Below are 23,516 nucleotides of genomic sequence, written 5' to 3' on the forward strand. Positions count from 1 at the left end.
ATCTGCATATGTAAAGCCTGCCTATCTTACAATGACTTCACTGCAAAGTGAGGTCTAAGGCACGTGAAACTGACAAATCTAAATTCCCCACTCCAGTTGGAGAACATGGTGCTAGAACACACCCACAGCAACTTTGACCAAAAACATGCACCAGTGAGAACAAACATAGAGAAATAAAATGTTTATTGAAATAGTTTAGTGATACAGAACCTTAGTACAGCATATACTGAGCTGCAAACATTTTAAGCAGACTTTAGGGACATCCTGATCTTCAAAATAACTCTACTTGAATGGAGGGAAGTGCTTTTTCAGTCCATGATGCTCTACATTGCTCCATCTGTCAAGCAGCATACATGGACAAATGTGGCGTGCAGTGGGAAAAGAACATATGCTGCCTTACAGATTCCCAGATCCATGAGGAATTCTTAGGACTAGAAACTGACTTTTAGATTTACATTCAGTTACCTTGTTAGGGCTCAGGGGAAGCCGGAAGCTCTATCAGCAAACTCCCACTTACAGCTAGGATGGCTTTGAGGCAAGTGTCCCAGAAGCAGGGAGCAGGCAAAGGAAAAACAAGACTGATGTGCATACCACCTGTTTAGATTGGCCCTTGAAAACATCTCTCTATAGATATTATTCCAAGATGATAGATGCTCAATTTGGTGGCAATTTCTTTGTGGCCTGCTGAAAACAGCCCATGTGTCACACTGCAAATACTGGTATCCTAAATATTTTTTATGATCCTCCTTCTCGTTGCTGTAACCTCTACTACAACAGAAGTCATTTGTGGCAGTCAGCAGAGATTACCTAAATGACATGCCTGTTACCTTCACTGAGTAAAAACGAGCTTTACTGAAACACACACACACACACACAAACACACACACAAAACACAAAACAGGAGTTTGAAATCTAACAGGAAGATTATGTGCATATTTAGAGTAATCTACAGACTGTGTAATACTGTCTACTCAGGCATAGTAAAGAGTCTAGCCAACTTCACTAGCGTCACCAAGAGGAAGGCAGAGTGTGAAACATGCATTCCATCATAGCAAAGGAACAGCACAGTTTTAAAAAGTATCTTGGCAGCTGGCATGCTTTTCTGTCCTGGAGCACCTCAACTACTATTACTTTGAGGTCTTTAGTTTTCTTAACAGTTGTCTCCAGTCTGACTAGCTGCCCAACCCTATACATGTTTACTCAGACATAAATCCCACTGATTTCATTTGAACCTTCAGCTACATTTAGGAATGCAGCCTAGGGCTGTCAACCTTCTCCAAGTGGGAGCATCATTTTGATGGTCTGCCTGAAAATTTCCCTTTGTCAGGTGACTACTGAATAGTGTCATTCGACACTACTTTTACCAACTTGTCAAGGGGTAGTATGATGACTAAGAGGCAAGACTTCTGCATGCACACAAGACCTGTGCTTATTCAGGGGCTATGAATCACTAAAAACAGAGGAGGAGGTTAGTAGCCTGACAAGCTTCCAGAATCTACACTAAGAGATCCCAATGTTTGACACTACATATGGTACAATGGGACTGCTTTCTAGTGTGCTCTTAATTTCCATGCAAACTGAAATGTCCAAGCAAGACAGGTAGACCAGTACATTATAGGTGACTGGCATTCACAAGCAACATCCAAGATGACTTAGGATTTAATTTAAGCAAGCAAAGCCAGACTGAACACTTGTACAGATAAATTAACACAGTTAATATATTTATTCCTTTGGGGGTACTGCCAACCATTTTGCATTGCAGATCAGATAGAGCTAGCATGAAGTCTTAAAACTTATGTTGCATTTCAACTACAAAGATACAGAGGGTCAAGCCTACATTACAAATGTAACGTGCCATGGCTTTCCCCAAAGGAACCCTATTAGTTCTGGTACTGTGAAAGAATTAACAGAGAACTTTGAGCAACCTCAGAAAAAACTACATCTCTCAAATAAACCAGTTTGTTTAACATATATTTGGCCATAACTGACCCTAGTAATGATCTTAAGTTTCATTTAATCAGCACCTCTCACTATTAACTTGTGTTGGGCTGTTCAGAACTATTCCTGCCACTTTGGAATGTCAACCTTAGCTCTGAAAGAAGTTTTAAAAACAGATTAATGCCAGCCTTTACAAGCATCTACCTTCTATACAAGTAACTGGCTGGTATGTACAATATCTCTTAAAAGCAAAGGGGGGCACTTCTAGATTGTTAAATGTTTGATTCTTCGTTTCATAAGGCTGCATTAGTGAGAACTCTATCGCAAGACATATTTAATGCACACGAGTTTCTAAACCAAGCAATATCTTGCAAAAGGTATTAGGGGGACAAATGAAAGTCAAGAAAACCTGTGCACATCCATGCAGTTGAAAGACTTACCCCAGTGTCTCAGACATGAATTGGGCTTCTTGCTAAATTGGAAAATAAGAATGGTCAGTCCTTAAGGTAATGTTTCTCTTTAAAAAATAATCTTGAAAAGTGCTTTCCAAAATTTAAGACACTGTGTGCCATTCAAACACAATTAGCTGTCATCATAACTTTGGGCAATGAAGACTTCTCATATACCAATTTCTCCTCTTATCCCATCTCAGTGATCCTGTTAGGCATCATGTAAATCTAGATCAGTTAAAAGGGGAGGGGAAAACAACAAAGGAAGTAAGAATAATATAGTTCAGAGAAGAACCCTAGAAATGTTATGAGAAGTTAAGTCCGTTTTATTCTGAGTATTCTGCTTGCACATGAGCCCAATGACCACATGGGCCTTTGACTATCATCACCACATACTTAGCTTCTGCTCATCTTGACACAAAGTCAGAATGGCATAATGGAAAGGAAGGAGGAGGAGGGAATAATTAAAAAAAAAAAAAAAGATTGGCTTATGTGGGCGATGGTGCTGAAGCAATCGCCTACAGCCCACAACAGGGGCATTGTAAATACTACTGCCAAGATGCATTTGAATGTCAAGAGTGGGAGGGAGTGGTGAAGCCCACAGACACCCCTTGAGAAGACTGCCTTGGACAACTAAGTAGTGTGTCCGTTACTAAATCTTCATCCCAAAAGACATAATTTATGAAGATGGTAAAATTAAGTATTTTACTGGACTTCAGCAACTTCAGTCGCTGTGAAAAAATTCAGTTTTTTATCATGCAGTATGCCTGCCTGAGGAAGAATTGTGACATTCCAAAGCTTGAATGCTTTTCTAAATTGGTCCAATAAACATTTTACCTACTTTGCATCTTCTACAATACCATCAACACTCTAGAGAATGCAAACATCTTGCTTTCTTAGAAAGAAAAAAAGCAGCAAAGAACTTCTACCAGTCCAGTCTCAAAGAACTTTGCTCGAGGACGAATATTATTTGCTGCCAAAAGATAGAACAGCGAAAGACTAAGACCCTGTCAAAAATTGCAGTCAAGAGACAACTGTTCCACTCCAACCAAAGTCTCAAGTACTCAGTATAGTGAGGACAAGTCATGGCATTATCATGAAGGCAAAGAGATTTGATTGTCAAAGGCAGGTTGGGTGGAGGTTTGTGTTTTTCTAAGCACACTTACTCCATTACATCGCTGCACACAAGTGCATGCACACAACACATATACTCACTCAAAGAATTCATTCACCTTTCTCCCTGCATTGATGAACCCCTAATTCGTTCAAATTATGAATTTGGGTCTGTAGTCTTTTTGGTCTTTTCACTCATTCCTTTAAGGCCACAATCCTGAACCATATATATAGTTTACTGAAATCCATGGGATTACTCCAAAATAAAAGGGAATGTCACCAAAAATCATAGCAAATTTTTTTTTGCTACTCAGACTCTGAATTTTTAAATACAGAACTGAGGAGAATCTAACTGTTAAAATATCATTTTCACCAATATCCTCCAAGGAGAAACAAATACTTCTAGATAAATACAACTATAAAATATGTATAAGCATAGGAACGTTCTGAAGTTCTTAGAAAGTTTGTGCTTACTTATCACATAGTTTTTTTAAAAAACTATTGCACATGGCTCCAAGTTTGAGAAAATTAAGCAGATTCACATCAACTGCAGAAATAAAGAAAACAATTGCATAAACAAAAATGGATGCCTTTCAAAAGGAAAACCTTGAAATGGTATTACAATATTTTTTTGTGTTATTTTAAAATAAGTAGAAATGTATACTTCACACAGCCTGTATAAATGCTTAAAAACTGGCAAGATAGGCCCCAATCCACAGGAAAATTCTCTTACACACACCTAATTGGAATAAATGGGCCTTGTACAGAAGCTCCTGGGAAAAGGAGGGGAGAGACTGTGCCGAAACTGCATTTTCTAAACATTGCCAGAGCAATTAGTTTACAGGTTCTCTCCGTTTGCATCTGATGGGGGTGGACACCAAAGGCTTTAAGGTCTTGATATCTGTGCATACCATCATATTGCAGCTGGTATTAGTCTAGTTTTCCTGTGGTGCTAGCAATCCTGACAAACACCCAAGGTTACTTAGGCTATATCTCCTTCAATAACTCTCAGTGTATAAGCTGGCTATACACCTTAACCTTATGCAGCACCATAGGTTACTGCTGCAGCACCATGCTGAGCATAGCAACACAGACAGGCCTCTCTCAAACTCAATTTATTCAAGTTAGCACTCTATCTGAGACCGTGGCATCCTCCGCAAACTTAAGGAATGACGGTGTATCTCCTGCATTTGCCGGATTCGGTCCTTCTGCCACATTAGGTTTTGTGGCATTGGGTATCGCTGGGTGCCTTGTAAGGAGCGGAAGGGGATTCTCACATGGCAGGCTGTTGCACGACAGCGGGGCTGGGGCATGGGAGGGAGTAGCAGCCAGCGCTTCCTCTCAGCACAGTAGCGATACGCCTCTTTCCTGTACTGTTTGTCTATGTCATCACTATTCTTCCACCCACCTATGATGAAGACATCATCTTTGTAATAGCAGACAGCTGCCCCTTCAATGCTAAGAACCTCTGGTGGCAAGCTTTCCAGAATATCATCAGACACCTGGCTGGAGATCTTTCTTTTGACCTCATCATGGTCCAAGGGGTAGCTTCTGGGACAACAAGAGGCTGTGTGGTAAAAGTTGGTGTTGGCCACAGCCATCTGAAAGCAGCAGTAATTGTCAAGGAGTGGTAGAGATTCCGAATCCTGCCACTGTCTTGTGTCTGCATCATATCGGATGATGACAGCCCTTAAGCCTTCTTCACTATCCCCATCAACTGGTGTGCGGGCAGCCATGTAAACAAACCTGTCATCTATAGTAATCACTTTGACATCCCGAAGTATCTTTGGTGCTGACTCCAAGTTGTGCCACTTGTCTTGGTCAGGATAGTAGACCGCTACATCTTTAAAGCCAGGGATAAAATTCCCATGTCCACCAATGCTGTACAGGTTACCTTTTACTTCAGTTAGGCCAAAAGAATGCTTCCTGCTTATCAAGTTGGAAACTTGCTCCCAGATATTTCTATTTGGGTTGTACCTTTCCACAGTCTTTGCAAAGCCAGGCTCCATGGAACCTGCTACATAAACATAGGATTCGGTCACTACAACAGCATGTCCATCAAGATGATTGTGTACGTGTGGCAAGTTCACCCACCTATCTTCATCAATGAAATATCCCACACACTCACTCAAGTAGTCACCTCCTTCAGACACACCACCAATGACCATGATAACATCCATGTTTTGCCCAAAGCGAGGCAGCAATGTTACAGGTGAAGTGACTTGTTGGAGTGTACCTAGCTGCAAGTTTTCAGCCCTGAGAGCATGACTTTCCACTGCTTCTGACACAAGTCTGAGACAAGCTTCATCACTTGATACAAGCCTTTCCGATTTGACATGCCGGGTCAGATATGTGGGTTTCATCTGAGACAGCCGGAGAAGTTTAAAGAGTTCTCCAAAGTACTTCTCTCTTTCATCAGGATTCCTTTGAACCCACTTTAAGACCATCTCAAAGAGAACTTCTTCTGAATCCACTGTGATTTCTAAGTCCGATAGCCAGTCCCTGATGAGGTGGAATGGCAGAGTGTAGAACTCTTCATCTTGGATAACTTTGTAGAAGTTCCTCCTAATCATGTCAGCAGCTTTCAGAGCTAGCTGGTTCAAGGAGTACATGTGAGCCAAGCTATGGATGGCAACAGAATTGGAGAGGTTCAGCTTTTTCTTGAGAAATTCTCCACAAAATTCTTTTAAGCGTATCAATAAAAATCTGGAAAATAAAGAACAGCATGGAGTGAAAAGAAGTCCACTATACTGTATAACAGACTGTACCCTATATTTTTAAACTAAACTCAAAGTGGGTTTATTTTGCACTTTGCAAACAGTCAGTAATGATGGACGTTATCCTTCCTACAGTTTCTCACAGTGATATCATGATGCTTTAATTTTCTAGCTACATAAAACTGAGTTCAAATGGTTTGAGCTAGTAAGTGGGTAGAAAAGCTTCAGTAAGAACAGTAACATTCCCCTGCATGCTCCCTTGTATTACTCATCCCATTCACCTCTGTAATTTTGTACATGGTTCTTCAATTAATTTAACCGCCCTTATGAACTTATGTAGCTGTTTTGTACAGTCAGCCTACTGGTTCATAGCTCTTCAAGGTCCTAGGCAGCAGTCTTTCCCAGATTTGCTCTTAAAGATCTTAACTGGAAATGTCATGGATAGAACCCAATTGCTTTCTTTCTAACTTTGTGTTTGCTGAACTTTTTCTCTTTTACATCACAGTAAGCAACACAGCACAATGGATAAACACAGTTCTTTTTGCTAGAAAGAGGATTTGTGTGTCAAATGTGTCTCCAAAGACGACACATCTAGAAAAGTTACTGAGTGAGTTTCATGAGGCGATTATACCAATTCAATGAATTATGTATGTATTTCTAAGTATTTTTATCCCGCTTTTCTGTTTCAGTTAAATACTCAAAACAAAATAAAAATCAGAGTAGTACATTTAAAATTTTAACAAAGTATATAAACTTACCACAGTTTAAGACCAGAAATAATTTTAACACAGAAGCATCAACATACTGCCATTAAAATGCAACACCCCCCAAAACTTATTGAAACAGATACATTTTACTACCTGATGCAAAGTGCGGAGATTTTGAGCCTGTGGACCACATTTGGCAGGTTGGACTTAAGGCTACAACTGGGGAATACTGGTTTTAGTGCATCCCTGCATAAAAAGCCAAATGTATCTCTGCAAGTAGAAAAAAGGCATACAACAGAGCAGAGTGGACTAGATTTCTAACATGCTTGTTTTTTATTTGCACAGAGTAGTTATGCAGTGGAACATCCTAAAGTGGTATATCCAGGTGTCAAGTCTAACCTTTAGAAAGATTCCAAGAGCTAAGCACTGCCTCCCAAATCTATTCAGAGGAAGAAAAGGCATATCGCTACTGCCAGAAAGTTGGGACCCGTTTCTCTACAGTCTACTCTCTTAATCCAGCTTCCCACCCTCTGCGTCTCTCACCTGTCAGCCAACTCCAGGACTTCGTGGACGTTGCCGGGGCTGACGCAGACGCGCCCCGTGTACATGAAGCTGATGACGGCCTCCACTGTCTCCGGGTCTGGTGCAGCCTCGGAACTCCATTTGCGCAACTCCACACGACCTGACCGGGACTCGGCGAAGTCTCCCGAGAGGAGAGGGGCGAAGTACTCGGTGGCAGCTGCCAGGACCGAACGGTGCGCGCGGAATTCGCGTGGGGGCGGGTCCGTTCGGGAGAAGGCTCCGCCCACTTCCCTCTCCTCCTCGCCGTTGCCGCCGCCAACGAAAGCCAGCGTGACATCACAGAAGAGGCCCAACCGCCGCTGCTCGTTCTGCCGCCAGGCTAGCTCCGAGCAGTGAGCCACGCATGTAAACACCTCCGAGTCTGTCTCCGCGTCCGGCCCGGCTTCGCCTTCCAGCCCTAGGGCGCTACCTTCTTGGCCACTGTTACCTCCACCGTCGGAATCTCCTCCAGCCGCCGCCATCTTGACTTCACGTTAAGCAACTTAGATCGTCTCTGTTCCGGTTGTCTCGTCTAGGATACGTCACCTACGTGATCATAGAGATTTGAGAAAGACCGATAACTTCCGGTACTAAGTGAAAACTACCATTGGCTATCGCAAATGCGAACAAACTTAGGCCTTTTCTATAGTAGACCTATAAACATATAGACTGACAATTCAATTGCTTGAATACACGCCGTTTAAAAAACAATCTCAGTGTAAAAGTCACAGTTTGTCATAGGAAAAAAGAGAGGAATTTAGGTCTTTAACGCAGTCTCTTTATCGTGCGTGTGTATCATTTGCAGGTGTACAGCACCACTTCCTTATCCTTATACTGAACACTACTTGACCGGGGGCAATGCATTTGGTAGTGTCTTGTGCAAAAACAAAGAACTGGGCTGGACATCACTCATAGAGATAGTTGCTCGTGTGTGGGTGTGTGATTTGATGGCCTATAGCTTGTGCACAGCATCAGTTCTTAATTTTTTTAAAAAATGCATTTATTGGACATTTCTGCACTGGGGCAGCACATTTGGCATGGTCATGTGCAAAAACAAAGTTTGGGCCAGGCACAATGCTAAAGCCTCTCATAGCGGAAGAGTCTCCTGGATGTGCAGGTGTATGAGCTGGGGTGGCCGAAGGGGTTTTTTTGGGGCGTGTATCCCACGATCCATTATTTGTAAATGTTATCTGGAGGGATCTTATGTCAAGAATATAATGGCCAGTCTGAATGCTTGTGCATCTCATAAAGGACAGTTTTCTAATGATGCACATATAAGATATGATAAACCAAAAGTTTATTTTGGGATATAATGACTTTAAAACTTAGTTCCTTAGTCAGGTCATTCATCCAGCTTGTTTGTCTCTGTGATGAATAAAGAACTGGGAACTAGGAATCAACTTTAGCATCAGGGACATAGCAAGGTTGGAATGGGCTGGGACAAGAAAGCCCATGTCTTTGATGCAGAACTGTAAGGGCATTGTAAAAACCAAAACATTATCGGCACACCCTTCCTTTTACTCCTACGCAAATACGTAATATCACATTCTCCCCATACATTTAGACACTTTCACTCGCGCACACGCACGCACGCACACACACACCTGTTTCAGAAACATTTTTCAACATAAATACCTACATCAACTACTCCATATATTCATGTGTCATCAGCAAATAATATATTTCTTCTTTGCCCATTCATGCATGCTCTCGCTCTCTCTCACACACCCCAAGTTTTTCACAGGAAACTGAGTATCAGATTTCACACCAGGGTTTAGGGGTAAACTGAACCCAGTTGCTAAATAATGTGGGGGGAGGGGAGTAGAGAGGAGTATTATGGGCTTACCTGTTCTTTTAAATGAGGGCAGAAAGGGTGCTTAAGCCCCTTTCTTTTAGGACCTTTTCAGCTCTTTTAGGTATGAGAGGGACAGGGGGAGACGTGTCGCGCAAGATCCCTCCCTCCTCTCGTCATGACTGGCTGGCTGACGCTCCCCCCACTATTGAGCCTGTCAGACTGAGGGATGAGTGGGCTGAACCTGAGTTCTAGCAAGCTAGTCAGGAGGGGGGGGGATGGTGCTGATGGTGGTGCTCCTCCCGCTCCCCGAGAGGACTGTGCTCTAATCAAGAGCCAGGAGCTCGCCAGTAATTCAGGAAGGCAGGAGGGGAAGAGTGAAAAGTGAGCTTTCATCTAGCCAGCAGCCCCCCCCCCCCCACCGCCTCATGGACCCAGAGACCATTTGTCTTCCCTCGTAGCTATGCCCTTGTTGAGTATCTGAACGTCGTCGCTATGATTGGGAATCAGTGTGCTCCCTCTTCCCCAAATAACCACAGAAGCAAATACATGTCCGGGTCTTTAATAGAAACTGGTTTTCCCGTTTCAGCTTTTTAACATTTAAAAATTCTGCTGCAAATTCAAACATAGCCTCACGTATTGAAGTCTTGGGAGGGCTGAGGGTGAGGGTGGTTTATGGCAGCCCTGTAATCATTACAGGATAATGTATTCCAGTGGTGTTGTCCCCATATTGCAGGCACGAGGAGGCAGCAGATCACAACTATGCTGTATCATATTCTTTTGAACATTTAGAAAGAGTACACTCAGTGAAGTATCTATACTGAGATGCGATATGCATGACCAGTTAAATTTTGTGATTGTGATTCCACGTGTCATATAGTCACTTAGATCAATTCTCTGGTAACAAGAACTCAGAACTGTCACCTTGATTTTAACAAAATTTAACTGGTCATGCATAGCGCATCTCAGTATAGATACTTCACTGCGTGTACTCTTTCTAAATGTTCAAAAGAATATGGCAAGAAGTTAACTACAGGTCCAGTCGATTCTCATCCTGCTTTTCTATAAGATAATATTCAATGCAGCGAACAGAAATTACACAGCTCAGTATAAGATTATGGTGACAGGGCAGCTAAGAGAGTTGCTGGGGACATGGGATATTAAAGCCTCTCCCCATGTGGCACATCCCAAGAAGTATGCTGTTCTGCACAATAGGTTCATAAACAATAACAATTTTGTCAAGCACTGTGACCAATCAGGGGTGACTCTATGCTTTTCTGGGATCTACCCTCAGTAGAGTAGCCCTGTCTCCAGTGTCTGATAAGATTCGGAAATTGGTTAATTCTTGCTTCAAGATGATGGAGGTCTGCATTTGTCATAAGCACTAACATAGTATTAGTTTGTGAATTTCAAAAACACACTTTTAGCAGTGTTTAGCAACAGGATGGAACCTAATTTGTATATATATTTAATATCATTACATCTCTCATCAGTTAAATTATGTATCACTCTGGGAACTCATTATCCAGTAACCATTAATATAGCCATTATTTTATACAATAATCAAAATGGTTAAAGAGTGTTCTAAATTGTTGCAGTGAATTACACCCCCACCCTTGGTGTAACAGACACCAAGTTGGTCTGGAAACAGTTGTGGTCTGTGCTTCAAAACAAGGAAGCTTCTTTGGGGACAGCACAGCCAGCTTAATAAAGTACGTAACCAACTAGGCACTGAACAGAGATTAAAGAATGAAGCCATTTACTGTCTAGTAAATAAGAATGATTTCACCCACTCCGCCATGGGCATAATTTAGGGGGAAGTTCTACATCTCCTTTTCCTTACTCGGGGGAAGATGTAAGCCAGAGTCTGAAGGGAAGGGTGGGATACAAACCCAAATAATCTGCAAGGCTATGCAAATTTGTCAATATGCCCCGTTCAAGATACTACAGAGGACATATGATCAGGCTGCAAGTATATATCAGACTCTGGAATGGAGTTCTGAGGGAAGTACCAGCTGACTTTGAATTGGTAAATACCAAGGATTACAAACAAGACTGCCAACTTCTGGACCCTATATGTCATTTGCATTCATGCCTTCTTCTAGGAAGTGCAATACCTAGCCACATGACAACTCTGTGACCTCTACCCATAGCCTAGGGTTGCCAACTGTCCCTCATTTCAGGGATGAAATGTTGGTTCCTATAGGGACAGCATTTGTCCCTCATTTATTCAATAGCATATAATTCAATTACACATATGTCAATGATACTCAGGCTCTTGATTACCACTGCATACACCTCCCAGCCCCACCCCCCAGCCAGCCCCCCAAACTTGTGTCCCTCATTCTGGCAATGAAATGTTGGCAACCACCCACCTTAGGTTCCCCTGTCAGAATCTTCTCCCCTCTTTTTAGGCAGTAGTTGTTCACAAATAGTAGTTAAGTTGATACTGAAGGAATCAGAAACAGGTTTTGGCACAAATGTGTGAATTTCTCTCAGCCTGTCATTCCATGACATTATAGCAGCTCCATGAGGGCTGCAATACAGAACAGGCATAACAAAGGGTTGCTTGCGGCTTCAATGGCTCACAAAAGAAATCTGGTAATTGGTGCATGTGAGTTTCCACACTGTCCCCTAGAAAAGGAATGTTGGTGTCTCATTCTGACATCACAGCATCTCATGCAAGAGGAGCTGCCGATTCCTCCCTACTTTGGACGTTGTCCCAGGACAGGAGGGAGTAGAAAGCAGCACACCATCCAATCAACTGCCATTTAATACATATTAAATTATATATATTTTTGTAATGTTGTAAGCACATTAGGCTTTTTGTTTTTTTGAGGGAGGGGGCATTTTATTGGGGGGGGGTTGTGTGTGAAGAAGAGGGCAAGGCAGCTAAGTTGCCATCATCACCAAGCCTGCTGTTACTGTGAGGAAACCACCAAGGGCATCAGTAGTTTGGAGAATTGGGATTCAGGATTTCTGTTTCTTACACACACACTCACAGGATTCAGCAGAGGATGGTATCTTTACATGAGTGAAGACATGCATGGAAAGTGACTTTTTTTTGCAGTAAAGAAGGTAAAATTTCTCTTTAATGGATTTAAAAAAGTAGTGAAGTGAATGTCCTTTAGTAATAGGTAAACATTTTGTAATTGCTCTTTTCCCATTGCAAGTGCTTATGATAATGCATCCTTTATATCTAAAATGTACTCTTAAGATTTCAGTGACATTTACATTCATACAGGAACAAATACCATGTTGGTTTCAACTTTGTCCCATTAAATATAAGGTGCCCAAGGCCTCATTTCTTTTAGAAGTCAAATCTACCTTGATGTTTGGGGTTCACAATGCTCAAATGCCAGATGTGTTTCTCCCCACCTGTAGCAAGCTGCCCCCCAGACCCACTGGGTAGACCCCTCCCTGGTTACAGAGTGACTGAAGAATAAATTCCCACTAAAGGGACTGGCCCTCCAGGCTGGTAATGCTTGCTACAAACAACAACAAAAATCCCATGTCAGACAAAAAAGTATGTGTCTGAGGAATACTGATTAAATCTGTGCATCTATAGGATACAAAAAGTACACATATAACCCAATGTTAGGAAATTGGTTGCCCCTGAAAATACCATGCACCATATAGTATGAACAAGGACATTTAATACATAAACCAAAACAAAAATAAAAAATGGTTACAACACTGTAAAGGATAATAGTAAATTATATATGAACACCAAATGAAAATCGTAATAACCACCAATAAGAAAAAATGAACAAAATCCATATATACACACATATCAGAATAAAGATGTTTTTGAATTCTAACGAAATGATACCCAAGGCTGATGTCTATGAATGTCCATACTAACTAATGTAAATCATCAAAGAAGTGCTGGGAAGATGAATGCATGCTGAATGAATGGCATCTTCAAACAAATCACACTGTACTCAGGGGCGTAACTACTATTAGGCAAGGGGAGGCGGCTGCCTGGGGGCCCCCACGCCTCGAGGGGCCCCCCAGAGGCAAGTCACATGACTATATATTGTGAGGTGTGTGTGCGTATCAGCGAGGGGCCCATTTTAAAATTTTGTCTCTGGGCCCACTCCAGCCTTGTTACACCCCTGGCTGTACTGTATCCAGATAGCTACTCCATCGATGTGGGTGTAATGATATATCAGATGGCAATTGATGGAAACGCCAACCAATGCCTCAAATGCTGGCAGATGGCAATTGATGAAAGTGCCAAAATTAGTGCCAGAGACCCAGGCCACCCACTATCCAATTGAAATCAATGAAGAACTTTCACAAGACAGGTGCAATTAGTGACTGCAGGGTTCATTAGTGTGGTGCTATGGAACTCTCCCCACACAACATCCCTAACCACTCTAAATCAAGAATATATTTTTTTTAAAAAAATAAAGTTCTCTGAAGCACTTTATTGCTGAGAAAAGACACAAGGGTTGGTAATAGGAAAACCAAATCAGTTTCTAGTGTGCCTGCGAATCCTACAAACAAAGAACCATCTAACACAATGTCTATCTAAGAACTTTTCCTACTACTTTTTTAAAAAAAGATGGCAGTTCTTTAAATTTATTTCTAAATTTTTGTCTAAGAAATAACTTTGTTTTTATTTCTCCTCCCACCGAGGACCTGGGGGGTGGGGAGAAGAGTGTGCAATTCCAGTCTTTTCTGGCTGCTTTTTCTTCAGCTTTGCAGAGATTACACATCTTAACAGAAGTAGCTCCAAACTTAACTAAGCTATTAACTCCCCCACCCACCCCAGCAAAAAAAAAAGAGAGAGAGAAAAGGGGTGGGGGAGGGAAAACCCTCTTTCAATTTTGATTGGTCTCTGGTTGGGCCTGGATACCAATCACAGAGCTCCTATGGATTTCTAGGCCCGGTTAAGCCCTAGCTACCCACTACACCTGGGATTCTCAACGTTGAGTCCCCAGATGTTGTTGGACTTCAACTCCCATAATCCCCAGTCCCAGTGGCCTTTGGTTGGGAATTATGGGAGTTTAAGTCCAAAAAAAATCTGGGGACCCTTCTCAGCCCAACGTTGAGAATCCCTGCACTACACCACATCAAAAGGATCTGGCTTAACTTGGCTCCAGCTTCCTCTTCTAAGGATATCTGGGAATAACTGTCTTGCAAGGGAGGCTCTAGCAATGCCCATATTCCACAGCCTCCATTTTTATCATCATGAAAAAGATGGCCCTTCCTTCCTACAATTTGTTAAATTTATTGTTAAATTTATATACCGCCTTTCATTAAAAACAATCCCAAGGCAGTTTACAAAAGTTAAAACACATAATGAAAATGACAGTTAAAAGTAATTTAGCTAAAAATATAAAAACAAATCTGATTTAAAATATGTAATATAGAAACACAAAAAACTATACATGGATAAAAACACACAGAAGCAGCAATAAAACAATCATGTAAAGGCCTGGATAAAAAGCCAAGATTTAATCAGCTTTCTAAAAACTGTGATGGAGTCCGAGGAATGAATGGCCACTTGGAGAGCATTCCAAAGCCTGAGGGCAGCAACAGAGAAGGCCCTGTCCCATGTGCACAACTGAGCTTTCCTCATTGTCGGCACCAGGAGCAGAGCCCCCTCAGATGATCTCATCAAGCGGGAAGAAACCCTTGGGAGCAGGTGGTCCCTCAGATATCCTGGGCCCAAACTGTTAAGGGCTTTAAAGGTCAAAACCAGCACCTTGAATTGGACCCAGAAACACACTGGTAACCAGTGCAGCTCTTTCAAAATAGGTGTGATGTGATCACACCGGGCAGCTCCAGACAGAACCCTATAGCTGCTGCATTTTGTACAAGCTGCAGTTTCCAGATATTCTTCAAGGGCAGCCACACGTAGAGTGGATTGCAGTAATCCAGCCATGACGTGACTAAGGCATGGGTAACTGTGGCCAGATCTGCCTTCTTGAGAAAGGGATGCAGCGAACACACTAGCTGAAGCTGTGCAAAGGCACCCCTGGCCACCGCCTCCACCTGAACTTCCAAAAGCAGAGCTGGGTCCAGTAGTACCCCCAAGCTGCGTACTTGCTCCTTCAAGGGGAGTGCAACTCCATCCAGAACCGGTAAAATCTCCTCACCCCGATTGGCTGTCCTACTGACCAACATTACCTCCGTCTTGTCAAAAACAATTGATTGGGTGTCCACTGTTATATTCTAAGATACTCGCTTATCAACTTAGATAAATTGTCCCGGCTTTTAGGATCTTCAATAAAGCAGCTTAATTGGTATGTCCAAATGTGTAAACTTAAGCAACTGACTAATCAGTTGACAACCCCATGCAGAACACCAGCTAACTTCAAAAGCATTGAAGCATACAAAAACTAAACCAATTTTATCCACCATCCCCCGCTTATACTTTCCTCACAGAAAACCCAGATTAGGATTTAAGGGACTCCACCCACCCACCACCCACCACCGCTTCACAAAATCCAGCTAAGACAACTTGTTATTGTACTATTTATTTGAGACAGGTTATAATACAGGAGACAAATAAAGCACTGAATATTGTTGTGGATATATGTTAGGGGCCCAGAGGTGATGTGTCTTGTGCACACATATACACTCACAGGCCAGCCTTTGAAAGAACTGCAAGACTGGGGTGTTTTTTGTTTTTTGTTTTTAAGAAGTAAAAATATTAGCTGCATAAATACAGATACTGGAATACAGGTAAGTTTCACAGTTTTGAACAAGAGCCTATGTTACCAGTTTACATTTTAAAATTACCACACCAGACTTTGAATGGCTTATTAAATCAGCAGGGGTCCCTCTGACCAAAAATACAAATCAGACTGTGAAGAAGACGACGCAGGAGAGAAAAGACAAATGTATTACAAAATTATACAGCTTACAAGGACAATTTAAGGTTTTGGTAATGCAGGCTCAATGACTTTCTCTGGTTCTTCAAGTCTAATGAGGTCATGGATAAAAATACACATTAAAACTTGTTCAGAAAACACTGCAGAAAAACTGTACTGAGGGAGAAATAAAAACAAGCAAGAGAGCCGGCAGAGACAGTGCGACTGCTTTTATATATTAAATACAGCAGGAAGTAGCAAGGGGTTTTGGTTTCTTGTTATGTATAGAATCCACATTTAGACTTCTAAAAGGCTGCCTTGTACAGAATGTCAGAGCAGTCAGTCCTCGGTTTCTATACATCAACAGCCAGGGCATATGGTAAAGTCATGTCTGTGCTGGTCTCCCGTAAAGGCAACTCATTTTGTCCCCTTTCAGTTGTCACATAGTCATGTGCTCTGGCAAGACGTAGGAGATATCATCCCAAGGGTGACGGTACAAACCCTGCTTCAACCTCTTCTGGTCCAAGTAATGTCCTGAAATTAAAGGATCCGTAATGAATACCTCTCTCTCCGATTTCACCTACAAACCATAATTTCCTTTTTCTTTCAAGGAACTAAATTATAGAAATTGAAGTTCACCCTGCTAATTCTACCTATCCAGTGGCCCAATCCCAGGAGTAAAGACTCAAAACATAATCACACTCACTGATGCTGCAGCACCAAACAGAGTAACAGTGGCTGTCTCCTGCCACCCACTTTGCATGTGAGTAGACAGAAGTTTGTATAAGCTGCATGTAGGAGGCAAGGGTTAAGGGGGAAGGACTAGGAGAAACAGCTGATCTGTAGCAGGGATGTCCAACTTCAGTACAGGTGGCCCTTGTTATTTGTGGCAGTTCTGTTCCTGCCAATTAGCGCAAATATGGAAACCCTGAACGACGAAACATTAACTCTATGGGGATTGGGGGGTTAGGCTCTGGGTGTGTAGGGAGGACTAAAAAGTGGGAAGGAGGACGAAATAAGAGTAGAAATGCCCAGTACCTTGCTCTCTAGGCTGGCAGGGCTCCAGAAATGCCCCCCCCCCATTTTTGGCCAAAAAAATGTTTTTAAGAGAAAACCTTGAAATGGCTCTGGTCTCTAAGGCAGCTGGAAGAGACACCGGAAGTCATTTCTGGCCACTCTGCAACTGCAAATAGGCAGGTTTTAGCCTATTTTTGCTACTGATGTGCACGGTCCGGAGAAGTCCGGACCGGCACCGAAGGGGGGCCTTGTTTTTAGGGCGGGGAGGGCTTGCTTAGCCCTCCCGCCTCTTTGCCCTGCCAGAGGCCGTATTTAACAGTATAGGGGCGCTGGAAACCAGCCGCCCCCCGCCGCCGCCGCGGCGAAATAACCCCCAAAGCCAGCCAGCCCTCCCTCCCTCCCAGCTAGCTGCCCGCCCGCTCACCCGCTCGCTCACCCGCTCACTGGATAAGAAACGAGAGGAGCTCCGGCACAGAGCTCCTCTCGTTCGGAAGGCCTCCTGCAGAATGGCGGCTTGCGCGCGCACATGCGTGCGCCGCAAAGCACGCCGTTCTCCGGAGGCCCGGTCTACCCGCCAGGAAAGGGCCGGGTAGACCGGGCCTCCGATCGCTGGGTAGACCGGGCCTCCGATCGCCGGAGGCCCGGTCTACCCAGCGATCGGCGGCCCGGTCTACCCGGCCCTTTCCCGGCGGGTAGACCGGGCCTCCGATCGCTGGGTAGACCGGGCCTCCGGCGATCGGAGGCCCGGTCTACCCAGCGATCGGAGGCCCGGTCTACCCGGCCCTTTCCCGGCGGGTAGACCGGGCCTCCGGAGAACGGCGTGCTTTGCGGCGCGCGCAAGCCACCATTCTGCAGGAGGCCTTTCGAACGAGAGGAGCTCTGTGCCGGAGCTCCTCTCGTTTCTTATCCAGTGAGCGGGTGAGCGAGCGGGTGGGTGGGCAGCTAGCTGGGAGGGAGGGAGGGCTGGCTGGCTTTGGGGGTTATTTCGCCGCGGAGGCGGCGGCGGCGGGGGGGGCGGCTGGTTTCCAGCGCCCCTATACTGTTAAATACGGGCGCTGGTGGGGGCAAGGAGGCGGGAGGGCTAAGCAAGCCCTCCCGCCCTTAAAGGCATACCCCCCACCCGGACCCGAACCAGGCAGGGCCGGACCGGTCCGGCAGTTCGGCCATTCTTTGGAATGGCCGCCGGACCGGTTCGGGCACACCACTAATTTTTGCACTCTGGATAAAGAAACTGGGTCTCTAGGACCTGTCAATGGATACGCAAAGTTGCGGTTGCCAGAACCGTGGGTGATTATGCAATTGCAGTGTTTCCAAGCAGCACTATTCTTAGCAATAGCACTTACATTTATATACCGCTCTATAGCTGGAAGCTCTCTAAGTGGTTTACAATGATTTAGCATATTGCACCCCAACATTCTGGGTACTCATTTCACTGACCTCGGAAGGAGGGAAGGCTGAGTCAACCTTGAGCCCCTGGTCAGGATCGAACTTGTAACCTTCTGGTTACAGGGCGGCAGTTTTACCACTGCGCCACCAGGGGCTCTTCTAGCCTCTTAGAGGCTACTATACTCTTCAGACATTATTCTGGTGGGGAGACAGAACATTCTGCCACTTCACAGATGGTCATGATCTATAATAAAGTTAGCACAGCCTAGCAATAAGGACTTCACAGCTATGGAGCACAAGTTCTAGGATGATATAAGATCCCATAGTTGTAGAAACCGAGGAATGAATGTGCTTTCTAACTGACTCACATACGTAGCGGATTGGCTGGGGTCTATTGCCTTTCCAGAATGTGCATAACATACATTCTGGGACTGTGCATATTAATGTGCAACAACACATACACACCCCACCCACACAGTGCTTAACTGATCAGGGCATGTGTGGGCAGGGCTACCAAGGCCAGTGGGCTTCTCCATAGTCTTCAGAGAGGGGGAGAAGGTGGAGCTGGGCAAGAAGACAGGAAGAGATTGGCCGGTGGTGGCAGCAAGGTGTGTTTTTAAAAAGTGCCCAAACAGCAAGGAACATTAAAAAAAAAAAAATCCAAATCCAAAATGCAAGTCAAACTCAAGGAAGTTTAAATGGAGGCACGCATCTGTGCTGACTCTCCCTCAGACTGAGTTGTGGGAATGGCATTCTGGAAGCAACGGAATGGAGGAGGAGGAGGAACAGGAGCAGGGCTCAGGTGAGGGTGGGGAGGTCTCTGGGGTAAGGGGGCTGTGGTGTGGGCTCAGGGGATCAAATACTAGCAGGCAGAAGCTCTGCGTGGGTACAGCTAGTTTATATGAAAAGCTCTTTAATTTCTCTCTCAGATGCAAAATTGTCCTCCTGAATTAGGAAGAAGGGCTTTGCCTTTGGCTGTGTGGCATGCATGACTTACCAATAAATCCCATACTTCTTCCCAGCACAAAAATGCCATTGAGGGCACCAATATCAATATATTCATCAGCTTCTTCCCTGCAACAGAAACCAAATTACTTCTTGACTTAATATGGATCCTACAATGGATGTGAGCAACCACCACTCCTCCAATAGGATCTCTTTCTTTAATGGAAGATTAAGGGGTGGGAGAAAGTTCAGTAAAAACTACCTCCTCCCATCTTATGCATATCACAGACCACTGGTTCATATAATACAAGTTGGCAGCCTGAACAGTTCCCAAGATTCTGCACTCTCATTCCTGACATTTGAGCTTGGCCAGGGAGGGAGACCCAAGACCTAACCCTCCCTTTCCCACTCCTAAAAATTGGGTGACCATGCTTGTTTATGTCAAGTTTGGACAATGATGCACAGGCAGAATCCCCACTGGACGTTCCTCAAATCCCACTTGCAAACTCAACACCTGACACTGGAAAACTTGAAAGATGGCAATTCCCTATATTTAGGGGAGAGCCAATAGCTTAGTAACAGAGGTTCTGCTTTACATGCAGAAGGTTGCAGGTCCAATCTCCCATTAAAAAGACCTCAGATAGCAGGGGTGGGAAAGACCTCTGCCAGAGAATTTGGAGGTCTGCTGCCAGTCAGAGCAGACAGTAGTGGTCTAATACTGACCAACGGTCTGACTGCATATAAAGCAGCTTCGTATCAGGAATTGTTTCCTGCAAGTTCAGAGGTCTCAGAGAGAGCGAGAGAGAGGGCGTGCAAGAGAGAGAGAGGGCGAGAGCGAGCGAAAGAGAAAGAGAGAGCGAGCGAAAGAGAAAGAGAGAGAGAGCGAAAGAGAAAGAGAGAGAGCGCGAGATTCTTTCCCAGGCTGGTGTCCTTCAGGAACACCACAAACCACCCTTGGTTCTCGCTGGTCATTATATTTTTGTCCTCCTTTGTATTTGCACTTGATAATGTGGGAGAGCTCAGGATGGCCTAGATGCCAGGAAATTTCTTCACCTTGTATCAGTTTTGCATACTGAACAGGTTGCTCTTATTTTGCATAGCTTATTCCTGTTCCACCAAGTCCAGCAAGAGACAAGGAGCTATGCAGGACACTGAAGCCGCAGCTACTAAAAAGCTTATTCAGCCTGCATTGTCCACACATTTACAAGCACTAAAAGCTTTCTTTTTAAGATGAAAGAGGAGATTCTCAAGCAGCTGAATTATGTACCTCAAATAATATTCTGCACTTTTGTTTTCTTATAGTATCATGATATATGCATAGCCCTGGCTACAGTTAAGAAAACTGAGTGAATGGATGGAAAGTGGCACAGACTGTCTCACACATGCAAGCTGTGTGCTGTCTATGAACTTCAGGATCTTCCTATTGGTTTCTTCATCTTCCATTTGACCTGGAGACACTTGGGGCAGTTCTTTCTTTTGGGTAGGGGAGTTTTATTATAACCAAATTTGAGACCAGCGACAGGCCCAGCAGGGCAACTGAATGCTCACCTTGTAAAAGAGCCACAACTCCTGAGCACATCAACGAAGGCCACACCAATGAACCCATCAACATTCAGGATGAGGTTAGGTTTCTGGTAGGGGGGAATAAAAGGTGGAAAGCTCATGTTTCTTCCTCCAAGACATTGCAGGAATAGACTGGTACTTGCATTCAACGCAAGTTGTTCAGAGAAAAGCCACTGGGCTTTTGTTGACAAATGTCTTGGGATGGGAATATCTATATGTTGGGACAATGTTTTTAATGCAAGTAGTTATTTTCAGGTATTGGACTCCTTGGGACTGGGAGTGGTGAGGGATAGAGCCTTGTAAGAGATCCCTAGTGCCTTTCACAGCACTACAGATTCACAAGGCTTCTGATTAAAAAAAGCCACCAGGGTTTTTCAGGTTTGAAAGATGTGTGGACAATAGTATCTATAGACCATGTAAGCCAAGGGAAGGGCCATACTTCTATAGAAGCACACAACCGAGATTCCCAGGTCCTCTCCCTTGGTCAGAAGAGAAATATTTTGTTGTTTGTGCTAACAAAACTATTTATAGGTCACCTTTACAACAAAGCTAGAGAGGCAGCTCTTTATATTGTTCTTTGTGTTCAGACATGTACACAAAGAACAACACAGGCTTGTAAACAGATATTCACTTGGTTGCTCATGGCAAGTAAAAAAAAAAAGTAGTCACCTCCAGGAAGAAAAAAGAGTGGTCACCTCCAGGTGGCCAAGAAAGAAACCTTTTAAGATGATAAAATATGCAGTTCCCTTCCTTTACCTTTCCATGTGTGTGCGTGCGCACACACACACATGAAGTGACTAAGCATAAGTTATATGGGTAGATGGGCTAGTAAAGGAATATAATTCTTAATGAGTAACATTTATGTGCAAAGTTAACATCGTTCCCAGAGCAACAGGATAGGGGGGAAAGATGAAGGCATTCAATGTGTCAATGATTAATAAAAGTTTAGTACCTTTTGATTTAATGTGTTGTGTGTTATTTCATATTGTGTTGTGAGCTGCCCAGAGCACAATTTGTTATGGGGTGGCTAACAAATAAAGTTTATTTTTATTATTACCTTGGAAGTAGTAATTTTTTCAACTTCCAGCGCATAGTCCAGAAGAGGTGTTGCAGGGAAATGCTGCTTTACATAATCCTTGAGGATCTGAACTCTCATATCTGGGTTATTGATCTACACATTAAAAAAAAGACACAATAAAAAGGTCTGAATGAAAAACTATCCCAAATTGTGGCCAAACGTCTTTAAACAAGCAGAAGGCTGTGCTTCTTCCTGTTTCATCTGACCAGGCCATTTCAGAAAATAAGCCACCTACCGATTTGACCCGGTGGCCAATACCCATGATCAGCTTCCCTTCTTTCTTCATCTTGTTCACAAATTCCATTGGGATGATGCCACTATCAAATGCTTTGCTGAACATTTTTGCTGCTGCATCCAAAGCGCCACCAAACCGATCTCCCTGGGATTTAGCAAACAGAGAAACTCAGATTCCAAAAGACTTCTTTTGGCAAGGTAGGGGTGATCCCAAGAGCAAAATAAAGAGTACAAACTGAAGAGTGGCAATCTGTTTGCTACATAGATTATAAAGTAAAAAGGACTTTAGGGTTTAGTTCTCACAGATACAGTAAGCTTTTGGTACGTAAGCAGTACACTTACTATACAACTTCAGACAAGGTGGGAGCTAGCATGACTGAATTTTCCTTCACAAAAACACTTTACAAAAGCAATTAGAATCTCAAGGAGAAAGCTAGGCTAAACTCTTCCTTGACCTCTAGAGAAAGAGGTGTGTGTGCGTGTGTGTACGTACGTACACATACAAAAAGATCACTCCACCTTACAAACTATCTACAGTTGGAAGTGGTAAAGACACAGGTTTGCCACTTCAGTGAGAATTAGGGTCGAGACTCATACCAGGAGTTACTGTTTCTAGGAAGACAGAGACCCTAAAGATATGCTGGCAAGTTTTCCTAAAAGCCTACAGGTTTGAAGCTTTAGTTGTCTCATCAGCAGCATATTAACCAACTAAAGTTTTAGTTAAGCTGGTGTTCAGTTTTAAATCTGTGGGGTGGCAAATTAAGGACAAATTAAGGAAACGGTTACTTTTTGAGGTTTTTGTTTCTGGCAGTTGACTCCAAAATGAAATGAAGTAGTCAATTATTAAATATGGCTTTTTATTCTTAGGTGGTAGCCTCTTTAATGTAAAAAAGGCAATTGCACTGAGAGTTTGCTAAGATGCGAATACAAAAATAGAAGTTTGTTTCAAATTTGATTCAAACTTCCAATATGGTATTCAATAATATATTATGTTTTAAGTTAAAATCCTACAAATTTCAAACTGTCCTTTTACTTCCCTTCTGCAAGCACATTAATAAAAAATTCGATGACACACACAAGAGGCCCTTGAACAGTAGTTTTGCCCATTCATGGACCACCTCCCTGCATACCAATTTAGTTATTGTGGGGGGTAGTTTTGGTTATTTGCGATTTTCTACCCCTAACTAAA

At 43.4% G+C, this 23,516-nt stretch overlaps 2 protein-coding genes and 1 long non-coding RNA gene across 7 annotated transcripts in view; 1 reads left to right on the forward strand and 2 right to left on the reverse strand.

Annotated features, from left to right (window-relative positions):
- Positions 1-166: 166 nt before the first annotated feature.
- On the reverse strand, positions 167-7,967 carry KLHL11 (kelch like family member 11). 3 transcript variants are annotated; one of them, XM_053264024.1, is made up of 4 exons: positions 7,468-7,967; positions 4,909-6,206; positions 3,975-4,047; positions 167-2,410 (listed from the first exon to the last, which is right to left on the reverse strand). In XM_053264024.1, the coding sequence occupies exons 1-4, from the start codon at positions 7,965-7,967 to the stop codon at positions 2,338-2,340; spliced, it is 1,944 nt and encodes a 647-aa protein (XP_053119999.1). In that variant the 3' UTR covers positions 167-2,337. The 3 variants fall into 3 exon arrangements, with proteins under 3 accessions (XP_053119999.1, XP_053120000.1, XP_053119997.1); XM_053264025.1 differs by lacking the exon at positions 3,975-4,047; XM_053264022.1 differs by having other exon boundaries at positions 167-6,206.
- LOC128330742 (uncharacterized) lies at positions 7,940-22,041 on the forward strand. The gene is made up of 3 exons (XR_008310233.1): positions 7,940-8,072; positions 16,716-16,867; positions 20,755-22,041. It is a non-coding gene; the product is annotated as an uncharacterized LOC128330742 (long non-coding RNA).
- Positions 15,753-23,516, reverse strand: part of ACLY (ATP citrate lyase) — a 69,535-nt gene continuing 61,771 nt past the window's right edge. For all 3 annotated transcript variants that reach the window (XM_053264020.1, XM_053264019.1, XM_053264021.1), the window contains 5 exons: positions 22,329-22,472; positions 22,073-22,186; positions 21,001-21,083; positions 19,505-19,581; positions 15,753-16,638 (listed from right to left, as the gene is read on the reverse strand). In XM_053264020.1, coding sequence (XP_053119995.1) covers positions 16,544-16,638; positions 19,505-19,581; positions 21,001-21,083; positions 22,073-22,186; positions 22,329-22,472 — 513 coding nt within the window. In that variant the 3' untranslated portion in view covers positions 15,753-16,543. The remainder of the gene's footprint in view (positions 16,639-19,504; positions 19,582-21,000; positions 21,084-22,072; positions 22,187-22,328; positions 22,473-23,516) is intronic.

Source organism: Hemicordylus capensis, chromosome 6 (assembly GCF_027244095.1).
Source record: "Hemicordylus capensis ecotype Gifberg chromosome 6, rHemCap1.1.pri, whole genome shotgun sequence".
Taxonomy (NCBI): domain Eukaryota; kingdom Metazoa; phylum Chordata; class Lepidosauria; order Squamata; family Cordylidae; genus Hemicordylus; species Hemicordylus capensis.